The sequence below is a fragment of the Pelophylax lessonae genome (assembly GCF_965119305.1).
Source record: "Pelophylax lessonae genome assembly, chromosome: 1".
Lineage (NCBI taxonomy): Eukaryota > Metazoa > Chordata > Amphibia > Anura > Ranidae > Pelophylax > Pelophylax lessonae.
Window position 1 is genome coordinate 890,224,476 of NC_138768.1, and position 26,417 is coordinate 890,250,892.

Consider the following 26,417-nt stretch of genomic DNA (forward strand, 5'->3'; position numbering starts at 1 on the left):
GGTTCATAAGATGGCAGCCATTTCTGCTCATCTCTGCACATGGCTGTGTTTCTACATAAGCACTGCCCATTGTACTTTTTGAATGTATACATGTTATGTGATTGGTGGTCTTGAAGCCACTCCCTGTAACTCCCTTTTGTTAAATAAACCTACTGTGTCTTGGAGGAGTCAGTTACTCAGAGGAAACCTCCAGATAGCATCGAATTGACTACAGCAAGCGTGTCTGTTCATTTCCTTTGCTGCCGAGCTCTCGGAAACCTTATACAAAAGAGCTGCACATTGTACTTTTCAGTACAAGCTATTAATAGCGTTTGGTGCGTATTAATCTTCAGCGCACTGAGCGGGTTTCTATGCTCCAAGCCCTATTAAATTTCCAAGACAGGCTATGTGCTCATAGTATTTTGCTCCTTTTACAGGCCTTTCCTCTTAGTCTATACAGAACCAGTCACAACTCTGAGGACAGCAGCCGCAGGTGGTCCCATGCATTCCTTTATTGTACCCCTATAACCAAAGACCAGTGGCATTTTATGGAATACCCTCTACCCTGATCATTGGTATTTTTAAATATTTATTACTGGCTGGACTATATATAATCTCTGTGAGCCTGTATCTCCTTCCTCCATTAGCAGAAACACAGGATCTCCATCTTCCCTACTAACAGAACGGTGATCTGCCTTGTTTACATCAGCAAACCACTCTTCTGCCTCTCTCGGGAACGATTGCTGGGTGCCGGTGGACATCATGTCCACTGGACCCGCTGATGACTCTTGCTGTATCTAGCTGGAGCTGAGTGCCAGCAGCATGCGTTGACGCCGCAGACCCGGAAATGCAGATGATGTAGAGGTACGTGATTCTGGCCAAATGGCCACCCTGCCGCAGTACATGTATGTGGGTGGACCAGAAAAAAGTTTCTCTGATAAAGAGAGATGACCTGGTGGATTACATGCAGAACTCCTGAGCCCAGCGGAGGACATTTAGGGCCTTAAGATTGAAGATGTAGTGGATGTCTCCTTTTGGTTTGGGAACTGTGGACAGAGTAGATCTCTTGGAACTGTTCTGGCCCCAGACCTGGAAATGCATCTATATTAATAAAAGCCATGTGTCTCTTCGTCTGCTTTCCCTGTGTGCGTGGAAATGTGCTACTGTGCATGTGCCGCACCGACAGCCAATGGGACGCAGAGCCTGGCGCTGGGTGGGCGTGTATATAAGCGGATCCCCGCCCACCTTTTAACATCCGCCTCAGATGTGGAAGGAAACGTACCTATGTGGTGGAGAAGACCGCGGCTCCGGTATGGAGAACACCGCGGCTTCTGTCTGATAATGCCTCCTTTGAAACAATCCATCTTACAGGGTGTCCTGGATTGAGAAGACCGCGGCTCCATAATGCCTCCACTGCGCATGCGCCACTGCTCGGGAAAGGCCATACACGTTTGGCTATTCCCAGGAATAGCCGAACCTATACGAGCTTTCCCGAGCGGCAGCGGCACATGCGCAATGACGTGTTGGCGCCGGGTGGCGCCATTTTTAAATCTAAGGCAACTGATCGGAACTCTGCCTCCCCAGCACATATCAACCTCAGGAACAGGTAAGTGAGACTCCTCCACTGCTGCACTGCCTGCCATTATGCGGGGCTGCAGGCATACTACAAGAGATGCAGTGCTGCAGGCATTGTACTCCTGTACCATGCCCGCAGCACTGCATCTCCTGTAGTATGCCCACAGCCCCGCATTCTCCTGTACCATGCCAGCAGCACTGCATCTCCTGTAGTATGCCCACAGCCCTGCATTCTCCTGTACCATGTCCAGAGCCCCGCATTCCCCTTAACCATGTCCGCAGCCCCGCATTCTCCTGTACCATGTCCGCAGCCCCGCATTCTCCTGTACCATGACCTCAGCCCCGCATTCTCCTGTACCATGTCCGCAGCCCCGCATTCTCCTGTACCATGCCCGCAGCCCCGCATTCTCCTGTACCATGCCCGCAGCCCAGCATTCTCCTGTACCATGTCCGCAGCCCCGCATTCTCCTGTACCATGTCCGCAGCCCTGCATTCTCCTGTACCATGTCCGCAGCCCCGCATTCTCCTGTACAATGCCCGCAGCCCCGCATTCTCCTGTACCATGCCTGCAGCCCCGCATTCTCCTGTACCGTGCCCGCAGCCCCGCATTCTCCTGTACCGTGCCCGCAGCCCCGCATTCTCCTGTACCGTGCCCGCAGCCCTGCATTCTCCTGTACCATGTCCACAGCCATTGCAAACTTATATTCTGAGGTTTTAATTACATTATTTTAATATAGTGAGTCGTGAACTAAAGTGGGCCGGTCTAAGGCATGAAACTCCAGGGCTAAAAATGAGTCCCACTCCGGCCCTGTCAGAGAGTCTACACTCACCCGCATGCTGGAGCCGAGCAGGAGCACCCCATCATGGGTCAGGAGAAGAGGCAGGCATCGGGGGATCTGGATAGAGCCGCTAGAGGCCTTGACCGGCCACACACACAATCCTCACACTGACCGACCGAACTCACTGACAGATCCGAGTCCGGGCAAAGAGCAGCAAGACTACAACTACGGAGAGAGGCCGGAGACAAATCATCTCCGCCTGAGGAAACCACCGCCATCTACTGGCCAACTGTGAGTATTACAACTGGGAGTTCACCTCACAGAGCTGAGGACAGAAATCACCTCATCATATATTGTGATATCCTACATACTATACACCCCAATATAATCACCTCATCATATACTATACACCCCAGTATCATCAGGATATCTGATAAGGTGATGATACTGGGGTGTATAGTATATGATGAGGTGAATATATTGGGGTGTATAGTATATGATGAGGTGATAATACTGGGGTGTATGTAGGATATCACAAGATGGTGGTGGTTTCCTCAGGCGGAGATGATTTGTCTCCGGCCGCTCTCCGTAGTTGTAGTCTTGCTGCTCTTTGCCCGGACTCGGAGCTGTCAGTGAGTTCGGTCGGTCGGTGTGCGGATTATGTGTGTGGCCAGTCATGGCCTCTAGCGGCTTCATCCAGATCCCCCGGCGCCTGCCTCTTCTCCTGACCCATGTGAGTGTAGACTCACATGGGTGAGTGTAGACTCTCCGGGGAATATGAATCTGGTCCAGGGCAGCCTGCTCAGAGGAACTTCCCTGAAGAGCACCATTATCGGGGTGACCCCCAACACCCAGCCTCCGACACCGAGGAGTTCCCCATCCTACACAGGTCAGTGTGACTTACTTCTGGGGCCCCTGACATGGTGCCCACCCTCAGTCCCAACGGCTGTCCGTGGGGCACATGCGCAGTAGCGCAATCCCACAGACACAGGGACGGACGCAGAGACACTTGCATATTATTAATATAGAATAGATATCCTACATACACCCCAGTCGGGCGGCCAGCCAAAACTCTTGAAGCGGCCGGTGTGCGCGGGCACGTGGCGGGTACGCGCTCGCATGCGAGAGCCGCACGGTCAGCTCTGCACGTGTCTCTGTTGCTAGGGCATGCCTCATGCGGCTCTCGCGTTGTTAGAAAAAAAAAAAGAGATAAGCGAAAGCCGCTCAGTCAGCCATATGTTCTAGCGCCCGTTAATTTAACGGGCTCAATGTCTAGTCTCATTAATAAAACCCCAATGGCTTGTCAATGTGGTGCCTTATCCACTCTCCATCTCACTAATAAAACCCCAATGGATGACTCTCTATAAACTGATCACATTCCAATCACCGATCATCTAATCATTGGTAAAAAAAAGAAGACTCGGCACAGAATATTGTACGAAGAGTTTTTATTGGACAAGATCAGAATAAGCGATTACCACACAGTAAATGATATGAATAAAATAAAGCTTAAATCTTTTATAATAGAATTATCAAATGTATTAATAATCATACATTGGTTGAACCAAAAAAAAGCCGGCTACTTCAATAAATCAAGAAGGAGCAACAACATGAAGCAACCAATAGAAAAGGTTCACCAGTGAAAGATAAATCCCGATTGGCTGCTGTGGGTTAATGCATTTTACAGTGATCTTTTTCCATCCAGTAGGTTAGATCTATATACATATTTATAAGTAGAACACAAAAAGAATAAAGAATTTCCCGTTAGGTCCTCATGCAGTTGCATAATAGGCCATGGATTGTAATGATTGCCCACTTGTTGCCTTGTGTATTGCCCGTCCATTGCCTAATGTATTGTCCTGAATGATCACCTGTTGCCTCATGTATTGCCATAATTGTCCATCTCTTCCCCCCTATAATGTAATGATTGCCCATTGCTATATAACATTTGCAAAAAAATAAAAAAATATTTTTTTTTTTTACATTTTAGGCCAATTTGTTTTCTGCTACATATTTTTGGTTACAAAAAAAAAAAAAAAATCCCATTAAACGTATTTTAATTGGATTGCGCAAAAGTTATTGCGTCTACTAACTACGGGAAAGATTTATGTCAGTTTTATTGTTTCTTTTTTTCTTACTAACAATGGCGGCGATCTGCGATTTTTAGCGGGACTGCAACATTGCGGCGGACAGATCGGACCCCTAACCGACACTTTTGGGGGGACCAGTGACAGTAATCAGTGCTAAAAATATGCACTGTCACTGTACTAATGACACTGGCAGGGAAGGGGTTAACCCTGTGGGTGATTAAAGGGGTTAAATGTGTACCTAGGGGAGTGATTCTAACTGTGGGGGGGGGGGGGGCGTGGCTTGTGAAATGACCATAGAGACCTGTGATCCTATATAGAAGGCGCTCTATGATCATTCCAGGGAGAAGGATGGTTGGATGTGTTTACAACAGCGGGTAACGATCGCGGGTGCCGGCGGCAATCGGAGCCGCCTGCCCCACGCATCGGCTTCCCTGCTGATGGGCGGGGGCCGGAGTGTGTCGGCGGCGGCATGCGCTCGCCCCCTAGCTGCCTCCAAGCGACTGACGTAGACCTACATGGGTTTGCCTGGGAGAGTAAAAAGGCGGCGTGTTGTCGGGAAGTGGAGAAGTTTGAGTTGAGGTGACGGGGCGGAATATATGGAGGAAATCTTCCCCCAATCCGATCTGTGTGAAAGGAGAAAACATCGATTCCCACTTCTCACCATCAAACGCTCCCCACCGACACACGCGGTAGGCGGGATCTATCTGCTATGTGTAGGAGGGGCCTTCCTAGTATTATCTCTCACTTCTCTATTCCATATAAACCGCACTTCATCTAAACCGCTCTGCGCAAAATTATACCGGCACATGTTCGGTATCTTTTTACTCGGCCTGACATCATCTTTCACATTATACAGAAAAATTATAACTTTACTGTTTACTTATTTTTAAACGCTGCGAAATGTAATTTTTTCCCCACAAAATAGAATTGGAAAGACCGCTGCGAAAATACTGCGTGACAAAAAAAATATTACAACGACCGCAATTTTATTCTCCAGAGTCTTTGCTAAAAAAATATATTTAATGTTTGGGGGATCCGAGTCATTTTCTAGCTAAAATATTGATTTTAACTTGTAAACCACATGAGTCAGAAATGGGCTTGATCCTGCAAGAGCTAAAACATTTCCCGCACTTTGAACATTAACAGGGAAGCTCACCTGTGTGTGTTCTCTGATGGTGAAGGAGGTTTCCTTTATTATTAAAACATTTCCCACACTCTGAACATGAATAGGGACGCTCACCTGTGTGTATTCTCTGATGACTAACAAGGGTTCCTTTATGACTAAAACATTTCCCGCACTCTGAACATGAATAGGGACGCTCCCCTGTGTGTATTCTCTGATGGCGAAGAAGGTTTCCTTTATTATTAAAACATTTCCCGCACTCTGAACATGAATAGGGACGCTCAACTGTATGTATTCTATGATGGCTAAGAAGGTGTGCTTTACTGTGAAAACATTTCCCGCATTCTGAACATGAATAGGGACGCTCAACTGTATGTATTCTATGATGGCTAAGAAGGTGTGCTTTACTGAGAAAACATTTCCCGCATTCTGAACATGAATAGGGACGTTCACCTGTGTGTATTTTCTGATGTCTTAGAAGCTTTCCTTTTTCATTAAAACATTTCCCGCACTCTGAACATGAATAGGGACGCTCACCTGTATGTATTCTCTGATGGATAAGAAGGGTTTGTCTATAATTAAAACATTTCCCGCACGCTGAACATGAATAGGGACGCTCACCCATGTGAGCTCTCTGGTGCTCATGAAGGTATCCTTTGTAACTAAAACATTTCCCGCACTCTGAACATGAATAGGGACGCTCACCTGTGTGTATTCTCTGATGCGTAAGATGATCTCTTTTATCCTTAAAACATTTCCCGCACTCCGAACATGAATAGGGACGCTCACCTGTGTGTATTCTCTGATGGCTAAGAAGGCTACTTCTATGATTAAAACATTTCCCGCACTCTGAACATGAATAGGGACCCTCACCCGTGTGTGTTCTCTGATGGCTAAGAAGGTTTGTTTTATAATTAAAACATTTCCCGCACTCTGAACATGAATAGGGACGCTCACCTGTGTGTATTCTCTGATGAGTAAGAAAGTTTTGTTTACGATTGAAACATTTCCCGCATTCTGCACATGAATAGGGATGCTCATCCCTGTGTATTCTCTGATGGCAAAGAAGGCTTCCTTTACGATTAAAACATTTTCCACACTCTGAACATGAATAGGGACGCTCCCCTGTGTGTATTCTATGGTGCTGAAGAAGTCTACTTTTCTGGTCAAAACATTTCCCACACTCTGAACATGAATAGGGAAGGTCACCTGTGTGTGTTCTCTGATGGCTAAGAAGGCTTCCTTTACGATTAAAACATTTCCCGCACTCTGAACATGAATAGGGACGCTCCCCTGTGTGAATTCTCTGGTGCTCTAGGAGGTTTCCTTTGTGACTAAAACATTTCCCGCACTCTGAACATGAAAAAGGTTGCTCCCCTGTGTGAATTTTCTGGTGCTGATGAAGGTTCCCTTTGTGACTAAAACATTTCCCGCACTCTGAACATGAATAGGGAAGGTCACCTGTGTGTTTTCTCTGATGGCTAAGAAGGCTTCTTTTCTGTTTAAAATATTTCCCGCACTCTGAACATGAATAGGGATGCTTATCCCTGTGTATTCTCTCATGTCTAAGAAGGCTTTCTTTACGATTAAAACATTTCCCGCACTTTGAACATGAATAGGGACGCTCCCCTGTGTGAATTCTCTGGTGCTGAAGAAGGTTACTTTTGTTTTTAAAACATTTCCCGCACTCTGAACATGAATAGGGACGCTCACCTGTGTGTATTTTCTGGTGCTCTAGAAGGTTTCCTTTGTGACTAAAACATTTCCCGCACTCTGAACATGAAAAAGGTTGCTCCCCTGTGTGAATTTTCTGGTGCTGATGAAGGTGTCCTTTGTGACTAAAACATTTCCCGCACTCAGAACATGAAAAAGGTTGCTCCCCTGTGTGAATTTTCTGGTGCTGATGAAGGTGTCCTTTGTGACTAACACATTTCCCGCACTCTGAACATGAATAGGGAAGGTCACCTGTGTGTATTCTCTGATGGCTAAGAAGGCTTCTTTTGTGTTTAAAACATTTCCCGCACTCTGAACATGACAATGAATTCTCTCCTGTATGAACCCCTTTATGGTATAAAGAAGATCCCCTGAGATGAGATGGTTTCCCGCACCCGTCGGCACTGTCAGATATTAGAGGACTATGTGAAGTATCAGGAGATTCCAATGATCTCCTCCAATGGTGAGGTCTGTCATGTATATTATGAGGAACGGGATTTACTTCTGGAGAAGATGCCATGTCATTATCTTCTGTAGTCACATCTTCCTCCGATGTCCTTCTATTCCCACCACAGAGTCCGTCTGTCAGAAGACAAGAAAAATTACCAAGAGTTTTCCACACTCATATACACTGCTCAACACTTTATAATCAGAGTATAGCATCAAGTCAGGGAAACTCCTGCTGGGATATTCATCTGGTCAGTGAAGTAGCAGAGGGGGTTGTTACCAACAGGTGCACTAGATGGGCAACAATGAGACGACCTCCAAAACAGGAATGGTTTTACAGGTGGAGGCCACTGACATTTTTCCCTACTCATCTTTTCTGAGTGTTTGTCACTAGTTTTGCATTTGGCTGGGGTCAGTGTCACTACTGGTAGCATGAGGCCATACCTGGACCCTATAGAGGTTGCACCGGCAATCCAACTCCTCCAGGATGGCACATCAATACCTCCCATTACCAGAAGGTTTGCTGTGTCTCCCAGCACAGTCTCAGGAGCATGGAGGAGATTCCAGGAGACAGGCAGTTACTCTAGGAGAGCTGGACAGGGCCGTAGAAGGTCCTTAACCCATCAGCAGGACCGGTATCTGCTCCTTTGTGCAAGGAGGAACAGGATGAGGACTGCCAGAGCCCTACAAAATGACCTCCAGCAGGACACTGGTGTGAATGTCTCTGACCAACCAATCAGAAACAGACTTCATGAGGGTGGCCTGAGGGCCTGACGTCCCCTAGTGGGCTCTGTGCTCACTGCCCGGCATTGTGGAGCTCGATTGGCATTGGTCATTGAACCCCAGAATTGGCAGCTCCACCACTGGCACCCTGTGCTTTTCACAGATGAGAGCAGGTTCACCCTGAGCACATGTGACAGACGTGAAAGGGTCTGGAGAAGCTGTGGTGAACGCTGAGCTGGCTGTAACATCGTTCAGCATGACCGGTTGGGTGGTGGGTCAGTGATGGTCTGGGGGGGGGGGGGGGGTATCCATGGAGGGACGCACAGACCTCTACAGGCTAGACAATGACACCCTGACTGTCATTAGGTATTGGGATGAAATCCTTGGACCCATTGTCAGACTATATGCTGGTGCAGTGGGTGCTGGGTTCCTCCTGGTGGACAACAATGCCCGGCCTTATGTGGTGAGAGTATGCAGCCAGTTCCTGGAGGATGGAGGAATTGATACCATTGAATGGCCCCCACGCTTGCCTGACCTGAATCCAATAGAACACCTCTGGGTCATTCTGTTTGTCCATTCGATGCCGCCAGGCTGGACCTCAGTCTGTTCAGGAGCTCAGTGATGCCCTGGTCCAGATCTGGCAGGAAATACCCCAGGACACCACCCGTCCTCTCATTAGGAGCATCCCCCAACATTGTCAGGCATGCATACAAGCACGTGGGGGCCATACACACCACTGAGGACCATTCAGAGTTGCTGCAATGACATTTCACCATAATGGACTCGCCTGCTGCATCATTTTTTCACTTTGATTTTCGGGGTGTCTTTGAGTTCAGCCCTCTGTAGGGTGATAATTTTCATTTTCATCAAACTATGTGGCATCCTTTCCTTCCTAACACATTACCCTGCCCATACCAGTATAGATCCTAACACATTACCCAGTCCATACCAGTATAGATCCTAACACATTACCCAGTCCATACCAGTATAGTTCCTAACATTACCCAGTCCATACCAGTATAGATCCTAACACATTACCCAGTCCATACCAGTATAGATCCTAACACATTACCCAGTCCATACCAGTACAGATCCTAACACATTACTCAGTCCATACCAGTATAGTTCCTAACACATTACCCAGTCCATACCAGTATAGATCCTAACATTACCCAGTCCATACCAGTATAGATCCTAACACATTACCCAGTCCATACCAGTATAGATCCTAGCACATTACCCAGTCCATACCAGTATAGAGATCCTAACACATTACCCAGTCCATACCAGTATAGATATCCAGTATGATGTTTTTCTGGGTGCAATCACAACACCAAACTATGACAACTAACCAGATCAATGATACCACCCAACCAAACATCACTAAGTAAGCTTTAACCCATTCTTGCATAATTACCCGAGCTGATATCTGGAGAAGTTTCTTCCTCTTTAACTGCGTCCATCATCCCAACCTCCTCTGTAAAATGCTGATCACCCCTCACATACGTCTTTTCCTTTATAACCTCAATTTGTACATTTATCAGATCTTCATCCTAAACCAACAAAATGGCAGAAATAATATTAAATACAAAAAAATAATAATAATAGAAGAATGATATCTCTTATGGCTTGGGATCACTTTCCTACATTCTCATCTACCTGATGATGGTGGGGGATGGTGTGATCTTCCTGTGTGGAATCCCCGGAATACGGAGGACGGGGACATCTCTCTGGTGGATTTCTGTAACTGGATGACTCCACCATGGTGTCCTGGTACTGCTTTCTGTGACCTTTTGGAAACTCTGCCTCCTCCATTACAAAATTCTCCTCATCCTCCTCTTTTATCTCTTCTTTAATGTTAAGTTGTGGGGAATCCCGGGAATACAGAGGACGGGGACATCTCTCTGGTGGGTTCCCATTACTGGATCCATCTGTAGGAAACACACACACTGACTGAATACATTGTTTCTATGTGTTTATCAGATGATGGGGGATCTAGGTGGACCCTCCGTACTGCTCTCTTCTTTACAATAAAGTCTCCTCTTACCCGGTGATGTGAGGGGCGGCTGATTCTCCATCATGATGTCTTTGTAGAAGGGGATCTACAGATCCTCAAACATCAATCCATATACCCAAACAGTTTTTGTATTTGGTGGCCATCACTCACCTGTGCTGATGTCTGGAGAAGATTCCTCTTCTTTAACTTTGTCCATCATCCCACCCTCTTCCCTGAACTGCTGATCACCCCTCACATACGTCTCTTCTTCCTCTTTAACCTCATCTTTTATATCTATCAGATTTTCATTCTAAACAAACAAAATAGCAGGGAATGGTTTCTTTAAAATGTGAGCACAAATAACCTTATACCTAAAAGTGGAATATATTTTCATACAGTCAGATCACTTTTATGATCTCTACATTCATCTTCCCCTACCTGATGATGGTGAGGGATGGTGTGATCTTCCTGTGTGGAATCCCGGGAATACAGAGGACAGGGACATCTCTCTGGTGGGTTCTCATTACGGGATCCATCTGTAGGAAACACACACACTGACTGAATACATTGTTTCTATGTGTTTATCAGATGATGGAGGATCTAGGTGGACCCTCCGTACTGCTCTCTCCTTTACAATAAAGTCTCCTCTTACCCGGTGATGTGAGGGGCGGCTGATTCTCCATCATGACGTCCTTGTAGAGATCCTTGTGTCCTTCTAAGAATCTTCTGAGAATCCTTCTCACCTCTCCGGTCAGGTCTGTGCTTTATTAATAGAGATAAGAGCGATATCATGAGAGAGCGAGAGAAACCAAGGAGGAAGCATTGGGTCTGGGTGAAGAGTGGGGGACAGAAGAGTCAAATATGGGGTGTGAGGAGTGGAGATCTGCAATGTTGAATAAGGGAATGAGGAGTGGGGGACAACAGTGTCAGTGGGGGTTGTGGAATATAGGTGAGCAGTGTGGGAAGGGGGATGAGGAGAGGGGAACAACAGTGTTGGATGAGGAATGAGAAGTAGGGAACACGGGTGATAGATGGGGGTGAGGAATGGGGGACAGCAGTGTTATATGAGGGGTGAGAAATGGGGGACAGCGGTGTTAGATGGGGGGTGAGGAGTGGGGGACAGCGGTGTTAGATGGGGGTGAGGAAAGGGGGACAGCGGTGTTAGATGGAGGTGAGGAATGGGGGACAGCGGTGTTAGATGGGGGTTGAGGAGTGGGGGGCAGCGGGGTTAGATGGGGGTTGAGGAATGGGGGACAGCGGTGTTAGATGGGGGTGAGGAATGGGGGACAGCGGTGTTAGATGGGGGTTGAGGAATGGGGGACAGCGGTGTTAGATGGGGGTGAGGAATGGGGGACAGCGGTGTTGGATGGGGGCTGAGGAGTGGGGGCCCAGTTGGTGTTGGGGCAGAGGACGGGATTAATGTTAGTAGTGATGAGGAAGGAAAGCTGCTGAATATTTCCAGAGGTGAGTGTCGGGGTCACCCCGAGCTCTGCCTCTTCCCCAGATAGATTATGAGTACCTCGGCTCTGCCTGGTGAGGGTGCTACAGGAGAGCGGGAGGAAGTTTTGTTGCTCATCCTACTTATGTGATTTCACCGAGGGACTGCAATCTGATTCTCAGTGTTATGCGTTCCTCTGTTTATGTTCCTCCGGCATAAAAACGGAAGTTGGACATTTTCTTTATGTAATTAAAGATTATAAATAGAAAAACATATCTTATTACCTCTGCTGCCACTTCCAGCTACGTCTCCTCTCTTCCTCCTCCCGTCTCGCCTCTGAAATTCCTATTTATATCTGACATCACTTCCTCTGTGGACCTACATCACTTCCTGTCAGTATCTTATATCACTTCCTGTTAGTCACTTCCTGTCTGTGCGTTCCATCTAAGAGAAGTTAGGTCACCACCTTGTGGACCATATTGGGATTTTTGTACTGACGGTGATTGTAGGCGTATTTGTTCCTCGCAGCAAAACAGTTGAGTTCTCTCGGTGATGTTTTGGTGATTTGCTCTAACAGGTAACTTTTCAGGACTGGCCTTCAGGGTGTTCTCCCTTCATCTTCTTCCCAACAGTATCAGTATTTATTGCTAGAAAACTACTTAGGACCCCCAAACATTATACATTTTTTTTTTAGCGGAGGCCCAAGAGAAAAAATGGGGAAAGTTGCAATTTTTTATATCACACAGTATTTGCGCAGCGATTTTGCAAGCTCAATTTTTTGGGGGAAAAATACATTTTAATTCATTAAAAAACACAATACCCCTAAACCTCAATTTTTTTTGTATAATGTGAAAGATGATGTTATGCCGAGTAAATAGATACCTAACATGTCATGCTTTAAAATTGCGCACACTTGAGAATTGCGACAAATTACGGTACTTAAAAAACTCCATAGGTGACCTTTAAAAAACCTTCACAGGTGACCTGTTTAGAGATACACAGAAGATCTAGCGCTAGAATATTTGCTCTCGCTCTAATGTTCTCCTCACATGTGTGGTGCGAATACTGTTTACATATGCGTGCGCAGCCTACTTATGTGTTCGCTTCTACGTCCGAGCACGGAGGGACGGGGCTCTTTGCACCCGAAGCGAGAATCATACCCCTAGACCAACGAGCCAAGAATGTCACCTTAGCTGAAGAATTTTTTTTTCTCAAGAAATAGTCTTCTCCTCTGCAAAAAGTCTTCTTCCTTGGATGAAAGAAGTTTAAAATCTTTGCCTATTTCGAAAATATCGAAAGCCAAGGAGAAGTTTGGTCAGGGCAAAATCACCCCCTTTCTACCAGTAGGGTCTGGAAACAAACTCATGGTCTGGCAGCTTGGACCTCCTGTACCCAAAGGTGGATAATTACCCCTTGACTGAAGGAGGCAGAACCCAAGCGTCACCTATCGGCAATTTCTCAGAAGCCGCTTTTCCCACACTTTGGAGATGCAAGAGCCATTAAGCAATTTTGCCTGCACAGATTCAGCCATTGTATAATCAAAGCTGAAAGTTAGAATGCTAAGTCATATGCTAAACAATGGGCTCATCCGGGATTTGAACCCGGGACCTCTCCCACGCTAAGCGAGAATCATACCCCTAGACCAGGCATCACTAAATGGCAGCTTGTGGTCCGAGTCTGGCCCCCATCACTCGCCCTCCCAGACCGCACCGGTCATGCCATTTATCAGCCTGTTTTCCTTTCAGCTGTCGTGCTTTCTTTTTTTGCAGAGCCGACAGCGTGAGGCGGGACAGTTCTGGAGGGAGGGCGGGAACTGCCAGAGGTAAGCAAGCCAGTGATTGGTTGCCAAGATGAATGGCAATGTAAACAACCAATCACCAGCTTGCAGCTTCCTTCTTCCAGACCTGCTATGCCTCGAGTCCTCCTGTCTGTGTAAAGTAGGGGAGACGTACTGTAGGAAGGGGGAGAGACACGGAGTACAGCAAAGAAGAGAACTGTGATGTGTGTGTGGGGGCTGAGGACTCTGATGTGTGTGGGGACTGAGGGCTCTGATGTGTGTGGGGGCTGAGGGCTCTGATGTGTGTGTGGGGGCTGAGGACTCTGATGTGTGTGGGGGCTGAGGACTCTGATGTGTGTGTGGGGGCTGAGGGCTCTGATGTGTGTGTGGGGGCTAAGGACTCTGATGTGTGTGGGGGCTGAGGACTCTGATGTGTGTGTGGGGGCTGAGGGCTCTGATGTGTGTGTGGGGGCTGAGGGCTCTGATGTGTGTGGGGGCTGAGGGCTCTGATGTGTGTGTGGGGGCTGAGGGCTCTGATGTGTGTGGGGGCTGAGGGCTCTGATGTGTGTGTGGGGGCTGAGGACTCTGATGTGTGTGGGGGCTGAGGACTCTGATGTGTGTGTGGGGGCTGAGGGCTCTGATGTGTGTGTGGGGGCTGAGGACTCTGATGTGTGTGGGGGCTGAGGGCTCTGATGTGTGTGGGGGCTGAGGGCTCTGATGTGTGTGGGGGCTGAGGACTCTGATGTGTGTGGGGGCTGAGGGCTCTGATGTGTGTGGGGGCTGAGGGCTCTGATGTGTGTGGGGGCTGAGGACTCTGATGTGTGTGTGGGGGCTGAGGGCTCTGATGTGTGTGTGGGGGCTGAGGACTCTGATGTGGGGGCTGAGGGCTCTGATGTGTGTGTGGGGGCTGAGGGCTCTGATGTGTGTGGGGGCTGAGGGCTCTGATGTGTGTGGGGGCTGAGGACTCTGATGTGGGGGGAATGGGGGTTAAGGCTGAGTACTGTAATGTCAGGGGGGGCTGAGTACTGTAAAGAGGGGAACTGAATACTGTAATGGGGGGCCTGAGGACTGTAATGGGGGGGGGGCTGAGGACAGTAATGTGGGGGAACTGAATACCGTATTGGGGGGCTGAGGACAATGTGGGGGAGCTGAGTACTGTATTTGGTGGGCTGAGTACTGTGATGGGGGGCTGAGGACAGTAATGTAGGGGAGTTGGGTACTGTAATTGAGGAGGCTGAGGACAGGAATGTGGGGGCTAAGGACTGTAATGGGGGGGGCTAAGAAGGGTGTTGATGTTAAGGGGGTATGAGAACACGGGGGGGGGGGGATCTTGGTGAAGGGAAGGGAACTGTGATGTGCAGTGGACACTGTGGAACTGATGTAAGGATGGGATTGTGATATTGGGCTCAGTGTCACAGGTGGGTCAGCCCATTCATTTTAATGGGCTGCACTACCCATGTGAAATGCAGGAAAACAAGTCCCTGGCCCTTTTTTTTTAAATTGCGCAGCACCAAGCTGTGCTGAAGTGTGGCGTGTTCCTCTGCGGGCCGGGGACATGTGCAATTTCACCTGCGTTCCCCAGCTGCAGAGATGGGAATGCCTAGGAGAGGGTGCTGTAATGTAAAGGATCCGAATGAAATCACAAATGTGATTCGGACCTCTGCTGAAAGAAGATTTTACTAAGCGGACCTCCGTGAATTCAAATTCAGTACCCCTGCCCTAGACCAACGAGCCTTGAATGCACATAAAGATTTTTTTTTTTTAAGTCCAACAAGTGCCTTTTGATAGCCCAAGCCAAGTGCCTCCAACAATGCCATCTGCATATTTTGCTAAAAAAATATATTTTCTAGGGTCAAGTACACTGGGAAACTTGGAGACAAGGTCCAAATCCTTTTTTCCTAGGGATTGAATTGTAAGCTGATCAAACTTTTCCCACTATGCTGAAAAGTGGCAGCAGTGAACGGGGGCTAGTCAGCACTTGTTGCAGTTGATGTGGAAATTGAACAGGGTATCACTAAAGGCCCGTACACACGTACCGATCGTCGGCATACAAACATCGGCGGACGAAAGATCTGCCGATTGTACGCTTGTTAGTATGGTGCCTCCGACAGCCGTCAGCACACATTCTGCCGACAAGAATCTGTCTTGCAAGCATTTAAATTTTTGTATGCCGACACCAGAGCGGCCGATTGTTCGCCAGTCAGTACAGAATTCGGCCGACAGACAGCAGATTTGCAAGACTGGGCATGCTCAGAAAAGAAAAAACACAGGGAAAGTTAACCATCACATGACATCACTTCTGCAGTCGGCTGTAGTCGGCGGACAAAATTCTTGTGCTGTCTTTGCACTTTTCAACAGACACCGACAGCCCGGGGACAAAAGATGGCCGATCGTTCGCCGACGATCGGTACGTGTGTACGGGGCTTAAGAGTGCTAAGCTTTGGATGCAATTTCAACTTTATACAAATGGGAAGGCGGAGCCTGGAGTTGTGGGAGGGGAGGAGCTGCCTATTTAAGGTCGGGCCCCCCGCCTCTTCTGGGCTGGTGCAGGGATCGCTTATTTTTGGGTCACGCCCACTACCAGGAGTCTGCCGTACGCCGCCATTCACCAGCAGCAGCACCACCTAGGAGGACGCTTCTGGGTCAGCCAGCAGGCACCCGGCTTCCCGTGAGCACAGGGGAGAGGCTGGGGCTCAGTCTCCCCCACCTCCGTTCCCCCTCCACCAGCCGCACAGCCTCCCTGCTCCCTCTTTCACTCACATAGCGTGGACTGCAGCTTCCCTCCCCGGATCTCCCCACTGTCCTAAGCTGCTGCAGGCGGGGATCTCGTTTCAGCTGGTCCCGCCCTTTCTGTGTGGTCATATCCGCACTCCCTCTCTCCTCCCTGTCATCCATTCGTCTTTACCAAGTCAGTTCTGTGCTGCAACTGCCGAACACTGTGTCACATGTTCCCACTGTTCACATGCACATTCCTATATTCATTCATCCTCTGTCTCTGCCATGGTTGTCCATCCCAGTCTGTCCCCTAAAGGCCCGTACACACGTACCGATCGTCGGCATACAAACGTCGGCGGACGAAAGATCTGCCGATTGTACGCTTGTTAGTATGGTGCCTCCGACAGCTGTCAGCGCACATTCTGCCGACAAGAATCTTTCATGCAAACATTACAATTTTTGTATGCCGACACCAGAGCGGCCGATTGTTCGCCAGTCAGTACAGAATTCGGCCGACAGACCGCAGATTTGCAAGACTGGGCATGCTCAGAAAAGAAAAAACACAGGGAAAGTTAACCATCACATGACATCACTTCTGCAGTCGGCCGTAGTCAGCGGACAAAATTCTTGTGCTGTCTTTGCACTTTTCAACCGACACCGACAGCCCGGGGACAAAAAACGGCCGATCGGTCAGCCGACGATCGGTACGTGTGTACGGGCCTTTACTCTCTTCTCTCTGTACAGGCTGTGTGACAGCCTTCACATCACCGCTGCAACAGGATCATCCTCCGGGTCAAGTTTCACTAAACTTCCATACGAACGTTCACAGCAGTTCCCCTCTCGTTATAACAGACTGTGTTTTTTCCGGGTACTGGTGACACCTAGTGTTCTTGTAAAAAATTACACCATGCTGCAGCCTGTTTACTTGTCATTATTTTGCAAGCCTGTTTTAGGAACCTGTTTTTTTTTTTATTGGCAATTTGTTTTCTTCCTTTGTGTCATATTTCCGATAACCTTATTTCCTGGAACAGGTCACATACACATGTTTTGATGGGTAGGGTTCAGGAACTCTACTTTCACAAGTACTTGGGGGGCAAGTTCTCCAGTTACATTACCTAGATACAAAATTTCCAAATCAGCAGTCCTTTCAAATTCCTCCGCCATTCTGCCTGCCCCCCCCCCAGTTTTGCACATCTCAAATGCCATCCCTGATTGCCATCCAGATGGTTGGTTGCTGCATCAAAAAAAAAAAAAAAAAAAATTATAAATATCTCATGGGAAGCTTTTCTTTGCCACTTAATCGCACCTTGGTTGCACCAGCTCTCATCCTGTACAGGCAGCCCCCTGGCCGTATCACCCTCCCACCATCCAGTCTCACTCTGGCATCCACCTTGGGGGGGGGGGGGGGGGTTACCAGCACAGACTTTCATGCAAATACTTCATTTTGTTTTCTTTGCTATCATGTTGAGCTACATGGCCATTTTGTTTGTAACATATGTCTTGTTTTGACGTTTCCAGCAGATACCACATCTCAAAAAAGGAAAAAATGTTTTTCTCAGTCGCAACTCTCGGGCGATTTGGCCATAGCTCCCGCCCCCCTCGCCTGGCTTCCTGCCTATCGCCCGGGCCTTGACTTGCAAGGACACGCTCCGACCACGCTCCTTGTTCACATCCTAGCAAATACATTCTTTTGGGGGTGGGCCTAGTCCAACTCTCCCCCCCCCCCCTCAGTCGCAGGTTCTGGTGGGCATTTCAGTACAGCCCCTCTCGACACGCATAGGGTTGGCGTTCACAGGGCACGTCAGTTGTTGAGTCAGGCGCTTATGTCATCTCACTTCAGGCGCCAACCGTTCTTGTTTCACCCATACAGGCGGAACGCATGAGCATGATTGGGGTATAACCGATGCCCACTCTTGATCTTACGTGTACTCACCCCTTTCTCTTAATTCTAAACAAAATACTGCTGACAACCGACTTGGAGAAAATGTGGCCTGGTAGGCCATTTTATTAACAAAAACACAATACCAAAATAAACATTTTAAACATGAACCATAAATACTCCAGTATCATATCAAGAAAAGGGGTTGTTGGTCTTGGGAGGCACCAAAAATTCCAATTCAAAAACGGTATCAGTATCCAAAAATCCAACGGTCCCCAGCCGCAAAACACCAGCACGGGAACAAACACACTTCACCCCTGATACCACTTCTTTACCACTTCCCGGTTAATCCCCTACTAACCGGGATCCACTAGAGGGCTCCATACCTTGGATGGGTCACCCTATGCACTGACCAAAATCTGTTAACGCCTCCAAAGACCCCCAACCGCCACAGCACACAGGTGTGACACCTTACACCTGTGAGCGCCGCCACACTCGCAGAGCCCGTTGAACACCGTCCTGGATGCCGAGGGCCCACAAGTCGGTGCCCACAGCATTCAGGTGCACTCCGTCGCTCCGCAGGTAACGCCATGTGTCAACCTCCAGCTCCCGGTGTCTAACCACCAAACCCCCATTACGGCAAACAAAACGGCCAACAGCCTTGTTCACTTTAATACGGGCCTTATTTATCCTCGCAGCCGACCTCGCAAAACGCCACGAGGTACGGCCAACGATTTCCGACCAAACAATGATCATATCAGGGAAGGAGGTGCGCAGCCGCAGAAAATCAAATTTGATATCGCGGATCAGGTGGCGCATGGACCGGACACCCAAATCGTTACCCCCAGCGTGCAGCACCAAGACGCCCGGCGCCCTGTCCAGCCGAGCAAAGCGGTGCACTTCCCGCAGGACCTTGCACCAGATCAATCCCGGAACGCCTATCCACCGAACAACGGCCTCCCCCCTGGAAAACCCCAATTGACGCCCGTTTGGACGAACCTCCGCCCGCCTAGCCCCCCAGAACACATAGGAATGCCCCAGGATCCATATAAGGCAGGCCAGTCCCTCTGTAAGGAAAACAGCAAGAAACATGACAACAAAGCAACACACATTACACAAGGGCAACCACTCACAACAAATGAGGACGAACGTACAGCCTAAAACGGTTAGACTCCCACCTACCAATACGTTTCAGAACAGAGTCATCCACTCCCCACCTGGCGGCCTCAGTAGCCGCCCCGATGCGGAAGGAGTGCGACGAATATTCGCCAGGACTGTAACCCAAAGCAGACAAACACCCCCGGAGCACCGCCCGGAATTGAAACTTGGACAAGGACGTCCCGTCCAAGTGCACCAGGAAGGAACCCCCAAACGGGGGGCGTGCCCTCAGAAACTCCCGCACCACCAAAACGGGGCAAAGGGGAGACCCCTCCACCCGATACAGGCGAACATACTTACCCTTGCCCAACTGGTCGGTCTTGGACCTCCGCAGAAGAATCGCCACTGAAGAGCCAGAGCAACTCACCTCACCCGCCAAAAGGCCACCAGGAACCCTCCGGTTGCAACTTACCAATTCGCCAATACGGAACGCCCCGAAAAAGGCCAAAACGAAAGCCGTTTTGAACAACAAGGCCTCATACTCGGAAGAGCATGCGCAGCCCGCTTGCCGCACCAACTCACCTAGTATGCCAAACGAAATTGGGCGACGGCCATCCGGCCGATGCGAACCCCTCCTATAACCTTTCAAGGCCTGTCGAATCACAAAATCCTTTGTAAAGTCGGGGAGACCCCCAACTTTGAACATAAAAGCCAAGCCCGCCAGCTTGCGGCCGATGGCCGAGGGCGACACCCCTCGTTCAAAATTCAGACACAAGAAATACATTACCAGGGACGGATAGACCATACTCACCGTACCAGCTCCAACCCGCTCCAGAAGGTCCGCCCACTCCCGCCATACCTTCGAATAGGCCATCCATGTAGCAGCACTCAGCGACCTTCTGAGCAGGCTCGAGGCGATCCCAATGCAATGCGCCACAGTCCCGGCGGACAAGGCTCCCCCCGCTGCTCCGCCTCCGGCGCCAGCTCCCGGAATCGGTCCAGCTGAAACCGAGACAAAGCATCAGCCACTGAGTTGTCCACACCGGGCAGGTGAACAGCATATAAATAAATATTCAACTGTAAGCAACGTAAAACCAAGTGACGTAACAATCCGATCACCGGCGGAGACGAACCGGAGAGCCGATTGATAACCTGCACCACACCCATATTGTCACAGTGCAGCCGCACCTTCTTGTCCCTGAAATCCGCCCCCCACAGTTCCACCGCGACCACCACCGGAAAAAGTTCCAGCAGAACCAAATTCCGCAAGAATCCCGCCTCACGCCATACCGCCGGCCAACGCTCCGCACACCATCGACCCCCGAGGAAGGCGCCAAAACCCGTTGAGCCAGCCGCATCCGTGTACAACTCCAGATCGCAGCTGCTGACCGGGCCCCCTTGCCAGAGCGACCGACCGTTAAAGGACGACAGAAACACATGCCAGACCCGCAAATCTTCCACGTGATCCGCCGTCAACGTGACAAAATGATGCGGCGACCGGACACCAGCCGTAGCAGCAGACAAACGCCGGCTGAAAACCCGACCCATGGGCAGGATACGGCACGCAAAAGCAAGCTTGCCCAACAAGGACTGCAACCGCCGAAGCTGCACTTTACGCTTGCCGACCAGCCAGCATATTTCCGCCTGAATGTCCAGCAGCTTGTCCTCCGGCAAGCGACATTCCATAGCCACCGAGTCAATAATGATTCCCAAAAAACTAATCACGGTCTTCGGGCCTTCAGTCTTGTCTGCCGCCAACGGAATGCCAAAGCGCTCCGCGACATGCTGAACAGTGGCCAGCAGAGTGCCGCACAAAGTGGACGAAGGAGGGCCTACACACAGGAAATCATCCAAGTAGTGTATGACCGAATTCACCCCGGCCACCTCCCGCACGACCCATTCCACAAAGGAGCTGAACTGCTCAAAGAACGCGCACGAGATGGAACAACCCATGGGCAAACACAGATCCACATAGAACGAGCCCAGCCACTGGCAGCCCAACAGCCGAAAACTCTGCGGATGGACGGGAAGCAACCGAAAAGCCGCCTCAATGTCCGTCTTTGCCAGCAGCGCACCCCGCCCGTATTGACGCACCCAAAATATGGCCGCGTCAAAGGAAGTATAGGACACCGTACAGGCCTCAGGGTCAATGCCGTCATTGACCGACCCCCCTTTGGGAAAGGACAAGTGGTGAATCAGCCGAAACTTACCCGATTCCTTCTTGGGCACCAAACCCAAAGGGGACACCACCAGGTCGACCAAAGGCGGCCGGGCGAAAGGCCCCGCCATGCGACCCAATGCCACCTCCTTGGCCAACTTGTCCGACACCACCCCCGGATTCAGTCGCGTCGACCGCAAGTTGTCCGCCACAGGGGGAACAGCGGACATAACACACGGAATGATAAACCCCACCGAAAACCCAGCTTCTAGCAAACGAGCAGCCGCCCGATCCGGATACCTACCTAGAAAAGGACGCATCCTTTCCACCATCACCGGCGTCCTCCCTCTTCTGCTGAGCGTCTCCTGAACGCGACTTATCTTGTTTAAAACAACGGGAGAGGGGGTGCGCGCCACCGCAGCCGGAGCACTCATGCTTGAAACGGCACGCGGACCCAAACTTGCACGCCCCTTCGTTAAACTGCCAGCAGAAACCCCTACGTTTTGCGGCCGGCTGTCCAGGGGAGTTCTGACCTCCGGCCGTCCCTGGAAAAGGGGATGGCGAGGCCCTCGCCGACGTCATGAGGCGCATCCACAGGCTAATGTCCTTATGATCCCAGCGCAACGCAGGGCGAACCGCCTTGCGTTGGCGGAATTGCTCGTCATACCGGAGCCAAGCAACCCCGCCATACACCCTGTACGCCTCCCCAATCGCATCCAGGTAACAAAACACCACGCTCGCAAAGATGGCGAAGGCCTGCAGCCAATTACCAAAAGTGCGCGGAATCAACCTATAGCGCCGACGCTCCTCGTCCTCCTTCTTCGACTCCTCCGGCTTCACCCGATCCAGATTGAACTTCTCCAAGGGAAGCAACGTGAAGATTTCGACATATTCATCCTTCCAAATCTTCTCCCTGACCTCGGGCTTAAGGTGCGCCCCCAAGGGGCCCTCAAAGCACACATACACCTCACACCTGGCCGCATCCGCGAGCCGAACAACATCCGCATCCTTACCTGCAGTCTTGGGGTCCGCGGACTTGTCCCCCGCCGTCTGCGCTGGCGGCGCCACCACCGACTCCGGAACGGCCGTCCCAGGAGCGGCAGACACCGCCCCCGGCCCAGCCGCGACCCCACAATCCACTGCCGGGCAGGGGGGCGGCACCGGGCCCCACGCCGCAGTTGGCGCACCGCCTCCAGATCCCTCGAAGCGTTGCACCAAAGAGCGCAGCCCCGCCAACAGATCCCCCAGACCAGCCCCCACACCAGAGGCAGCGGGCCCTCGGTCCCCCCGGGCGCTGCAGCAGGAGCCCCCGACACCCGAGGCACCCCCCCAGCCCCCCCGACCCCATGTCCCGCCAGAGGAGGGGCAGCAGGAGCCCCTAACTCACAAGGCACCCCTTTCGCCCCTCCGAGCCCCCCCCGGCTAGGCCCCGCCCCTGACCCCCCAGACAGAGCCTGCAACACAGACAAAACAGAAGTCACATTGAAAGACTCACCAAGCCGAGCGGGGCCAGGCCCCGCCGCCGCCGATCCGGCATCCCCCGCTGGCAAAGGATCAGGGACCATTCCTTCTTCAGAGCCCGACAGCTCCCCCTCGGACAGCTCCTCCACCGCAGCAGGCTCCACCACCGAAACAACACTGGAAGGCATCACGGGGTCAGGCCGACTGCCCTCCCCCCCCTGCCGCCGACAGGCCGCCGCTCCTCCGTCTCCCCGCCTGGGCCTCTTCTGACTAGGCCCCGCACTGCCATCCACCGCCGAGCCATCCGCACCGGGCGTGCGCCGATCGGAGCCACCGGCCGCTCCCTCCGATAGGCCGGCGCTCGCTGGAAGCCGCCTCCCTCGCTGAGCCGTCCCGGCCGCACGATCCACACCGGCCGGGGCGGCCGAAGATCCGGGATCCATCAGATGAGCAGGCGGGGTCGGCAAGGACGTGCGAGCGGGACCCCGCCCGGCCGAGCTCCGCCGCTGCAGGGGATTCCTCCCAGAGGCCCCGCCGGTCCCCGCAGGAGAACGCCGGACCGGCGAGCCTGGAGGGTCCACGGGTGGGCTCCCAAAATGGCGCACAGCTCGGGGGGACACAGGAGGGCTGTAACGCTCCGGCGGCCGAACCCGCCGAGCGCGGGAACGCCCGTCCCCCACCGCAGCAGGCTCCCCCTCGAACAGAGAGGAGACCTGCGCCCGCAACCAGTCCGGCCCCCTCGAGGCGGCAGCCTCCCTGAGCCGGCCAAACAATGCATCAAAGTCCTCCATAAGGAAACAGCAGTGCTGCAAAGCAGGGATTCTTCTTCCTTCCAACGGTCCCCACGCGGCACTGCTGTAGATTCCGAGCCCCCTCCCAGTATTACCAGACCATTGACCCCACCCCACCTTACTGCTAGCCAATGGCCCCCTTTTACCACCGGCCACAGCCCCACCATTAACCCCTCCATTGTCGTGTCCCCTGTCCACCCCCTCATGAGGCCCTACGCCTATTTTTTTTTTGCTCCGGGCCTGTCTTTATCGGACGTACAGCCAAGTCTTTTCAGACCCCTCACAGGTTATTGCAGGCATGCTGTCTCACTTGGTCATACTCTTCCATGGTTACCTGGGTTTGGGGGGGGGGGGGTAGTTAGGTAGGTCAATTACAGTTAGCCCAAGACCAACACCCATCCTCACGCGGAGGTTTTCGCCCATCGGTCCAAATCATAGCTAGTGTCTCGGTAACCCCACTAGTGTAGAGAGGGCGTCACCTTCCCAGAGGCCTACACCCCGCCATTTCATTACTTGGCATAGCGCAGGCCCAACTCATAGACAGCGCCTCTACCTGCCGCTGGGTTAGTTAGGGCCTCACGTCCCGCTCGCTAGTACTGGTCTATTCCCAGGAAACCTTGGGGGGGGGACACGGCAGTTAAACATGTTCATCCGCTCATGTTTCATGACCTTTGCCTTCATGTTTTCCAGGTTGTCTCACGCGTCAGATATAGGGGATCGCTCCTCCCTACCTAGTACGCCAGCCAGGCCTCCTAAGCCGGTTCCGGTCCCCACCACAGGAGGAAGCCAAGGCTTGACAGGGAGGAATTCCGTTTCCGGCCACCGTCAGGAAGGCTGAACTTTTCAGGTTTTGTCGACCTATACAGTTCCGCAGTCGGGGTCCGGCTCGCAGGACAATATGCACAATACCTTAGTCAGGATCCAGGCCACTATGGCATCCGTCTTATCCTCCATCAACAGCCTGATTCAAAGGATGGAGAAATCTAGAAACCCCGGCTCCCGCCCCTTCATCCCGGGGTTTCCCACACTCCCAGGTTGCTGCCCCAACAGTTTTCAGCATGTCATTGCAGGTACTCCAACCTCCCCGGCCGCTATTGCTCATATCACGCCAGCTCACATGGTCCCTCCCAGCATCAAGAAAGACATCCGGGAGGGCAAAGACGTTTACCTCATGTCCCTGTTGTTAGCATCTTAGGATGTCATAGGAAGTAAGACCCATAACCACGGCGATCCTGTCTGGGGTGCTCAAGGTCAAGAAGCCCAGGTTGAACAAGGATTTGTCCATCCCTGAGTTTGTGTTGGCTTTGGTCTGGCTAGGGATTGTGATGTGCTTTAATTTCCCAAACCGCAGGGGGGGATTTGGATTTGTACTTGCACAGGGTGGTTGATTTGGGGTACAAGTACGGGGGCTCAGCATTCCACGTTACCATTGTTTTTCGGCCAAGGCGGCCGCTGCCTCAGCCCAGTTTAACTTTCAGGGCAGACTGGGGCTAGTTGGATATGGACTTGTTCTGCCACCACTTCGCCGAGCTCACTCCTCCAGCCTGCGCCAACTGTGCCTTCCCATTCCACCAACTTATGTTCCTCCAATCCAATTCCACCGTCATCAGCGACGTCAACCCCAGTACCAGCAGAGTCGATCACAGAGCTTCCACAGACAGGCTAGACAGGTATCGTGTTCCCGGGCAAGACGCAGGTTGCAACAACTTCAATGCAGGAGGTTGTAGGTTCAATACCGCAAGTTGTTGCATGTCTGCTCTACCTGCTCTTGGGCGCACGCTAAGACCATGCGCCCCAACCGACTCTTTCCGAAGGAATTGCTGACCAAATGACACGTTGACACCCGGGCTTTCTTCCTGGAGTTCCACCCTTCTCAAAGATTTAGTCAAGTTTCTTACAGGGCTTCCCAGAAGGGTTTCAGTCGGGGCCAGTCGCTCTACCGGTGGAGGGTAACAATTTACAGTCGGCCTTATCCGACCCCTCCGCAGTCAACACCGTTGTCAGTCAGAGGTTGACAAGGTTTTATGTTTGGGCCTTTTGGCACGCCGTCTTTTTGGTTTTTCTTGTTGGCGTACCAACCCATTGGGCTCACCACCGGCAAGTACAACAAAAAATGCTTGATTATTGACCTTTCAGTGGCTCATTCGGTTATCACGCCTAGCCTCAATTTTCTCCTCCCCGCTGAGGAATTTTTTCTCTACAGTACGCCTCTGTGGACAATGCCATCCAGGCGATCTTGCAGGCCAGTGATGCTGCCTGGCTCAACTGAACGGACATATCCGATGCCATCAAACTACGGCCCATTCACCAGTCGTTGTGGCACCTGCATGGTGTCAGGTGGGAAGGGTCTTACTTTTCGCTGTCCGCTTGACCTTTGGGGCCAAGAACAGCCCATTAATGTTTGACATGTTAGCAGAAACGCTGTGCTGGCTCTTTTGAACGTCAGCCGCCGTCCAGTGATAATTCATTACCTAGATGATTTCCTGACCATGGAAGTCGCACCTTCAACATCAACTTTCAAGCGCTTTTGTGTACCGACTTCTCAGTCTTCCCCCGGGTCTTCAGCGTGGCGGCAGCTTTATCTCACAGAACGGTCAGGCCAGGATGGACTTGTCCATGTGGGATGAGTTCTTGGCCCAATGGTAAGGCATGAACTTGGTCATTGCCGTAGTTCA

The 26,417-nt window shown here is 51.1% G+C and overlaps 1 protein-coding gene across 1 annotated transcript in view; it reads right to left on the reverse strand.

Moving 5' to 3' along the window:
* Positions 1-5,562: 5,562 nt before the first annotated feature.
* The window catches only part of LOC309550850 (uncharacterized protein), a gene marked incomplete at both ends in the record, with an annotated part of 169,452 nt that continues 148,597 nt past the window's right edge, over positions 5,563-26,417 (reverse strand). Inside the window, 5 exons of the mRNA XM_082251209.1 lie at positions 5,563-6,335; positions 6,420-7,007; positions 7,170-7,487; positions 20,616-21,503; positions 22,261-22,345. Coding sequence (XP_082107335.1) covers positions 5,563-6,335; positions 6,420-7,007; positions 7,170-7,487; positions 20,616-21,503; positions 22,261-22,345 — 2,652 coding nt within the window. The remainder of the gene's footprint in view (positions 6,336-6,419; positions 7,008-7,169; positions 7,488-20,615; positions 21,504-22,260; positions 22,346-26,417) is intronic.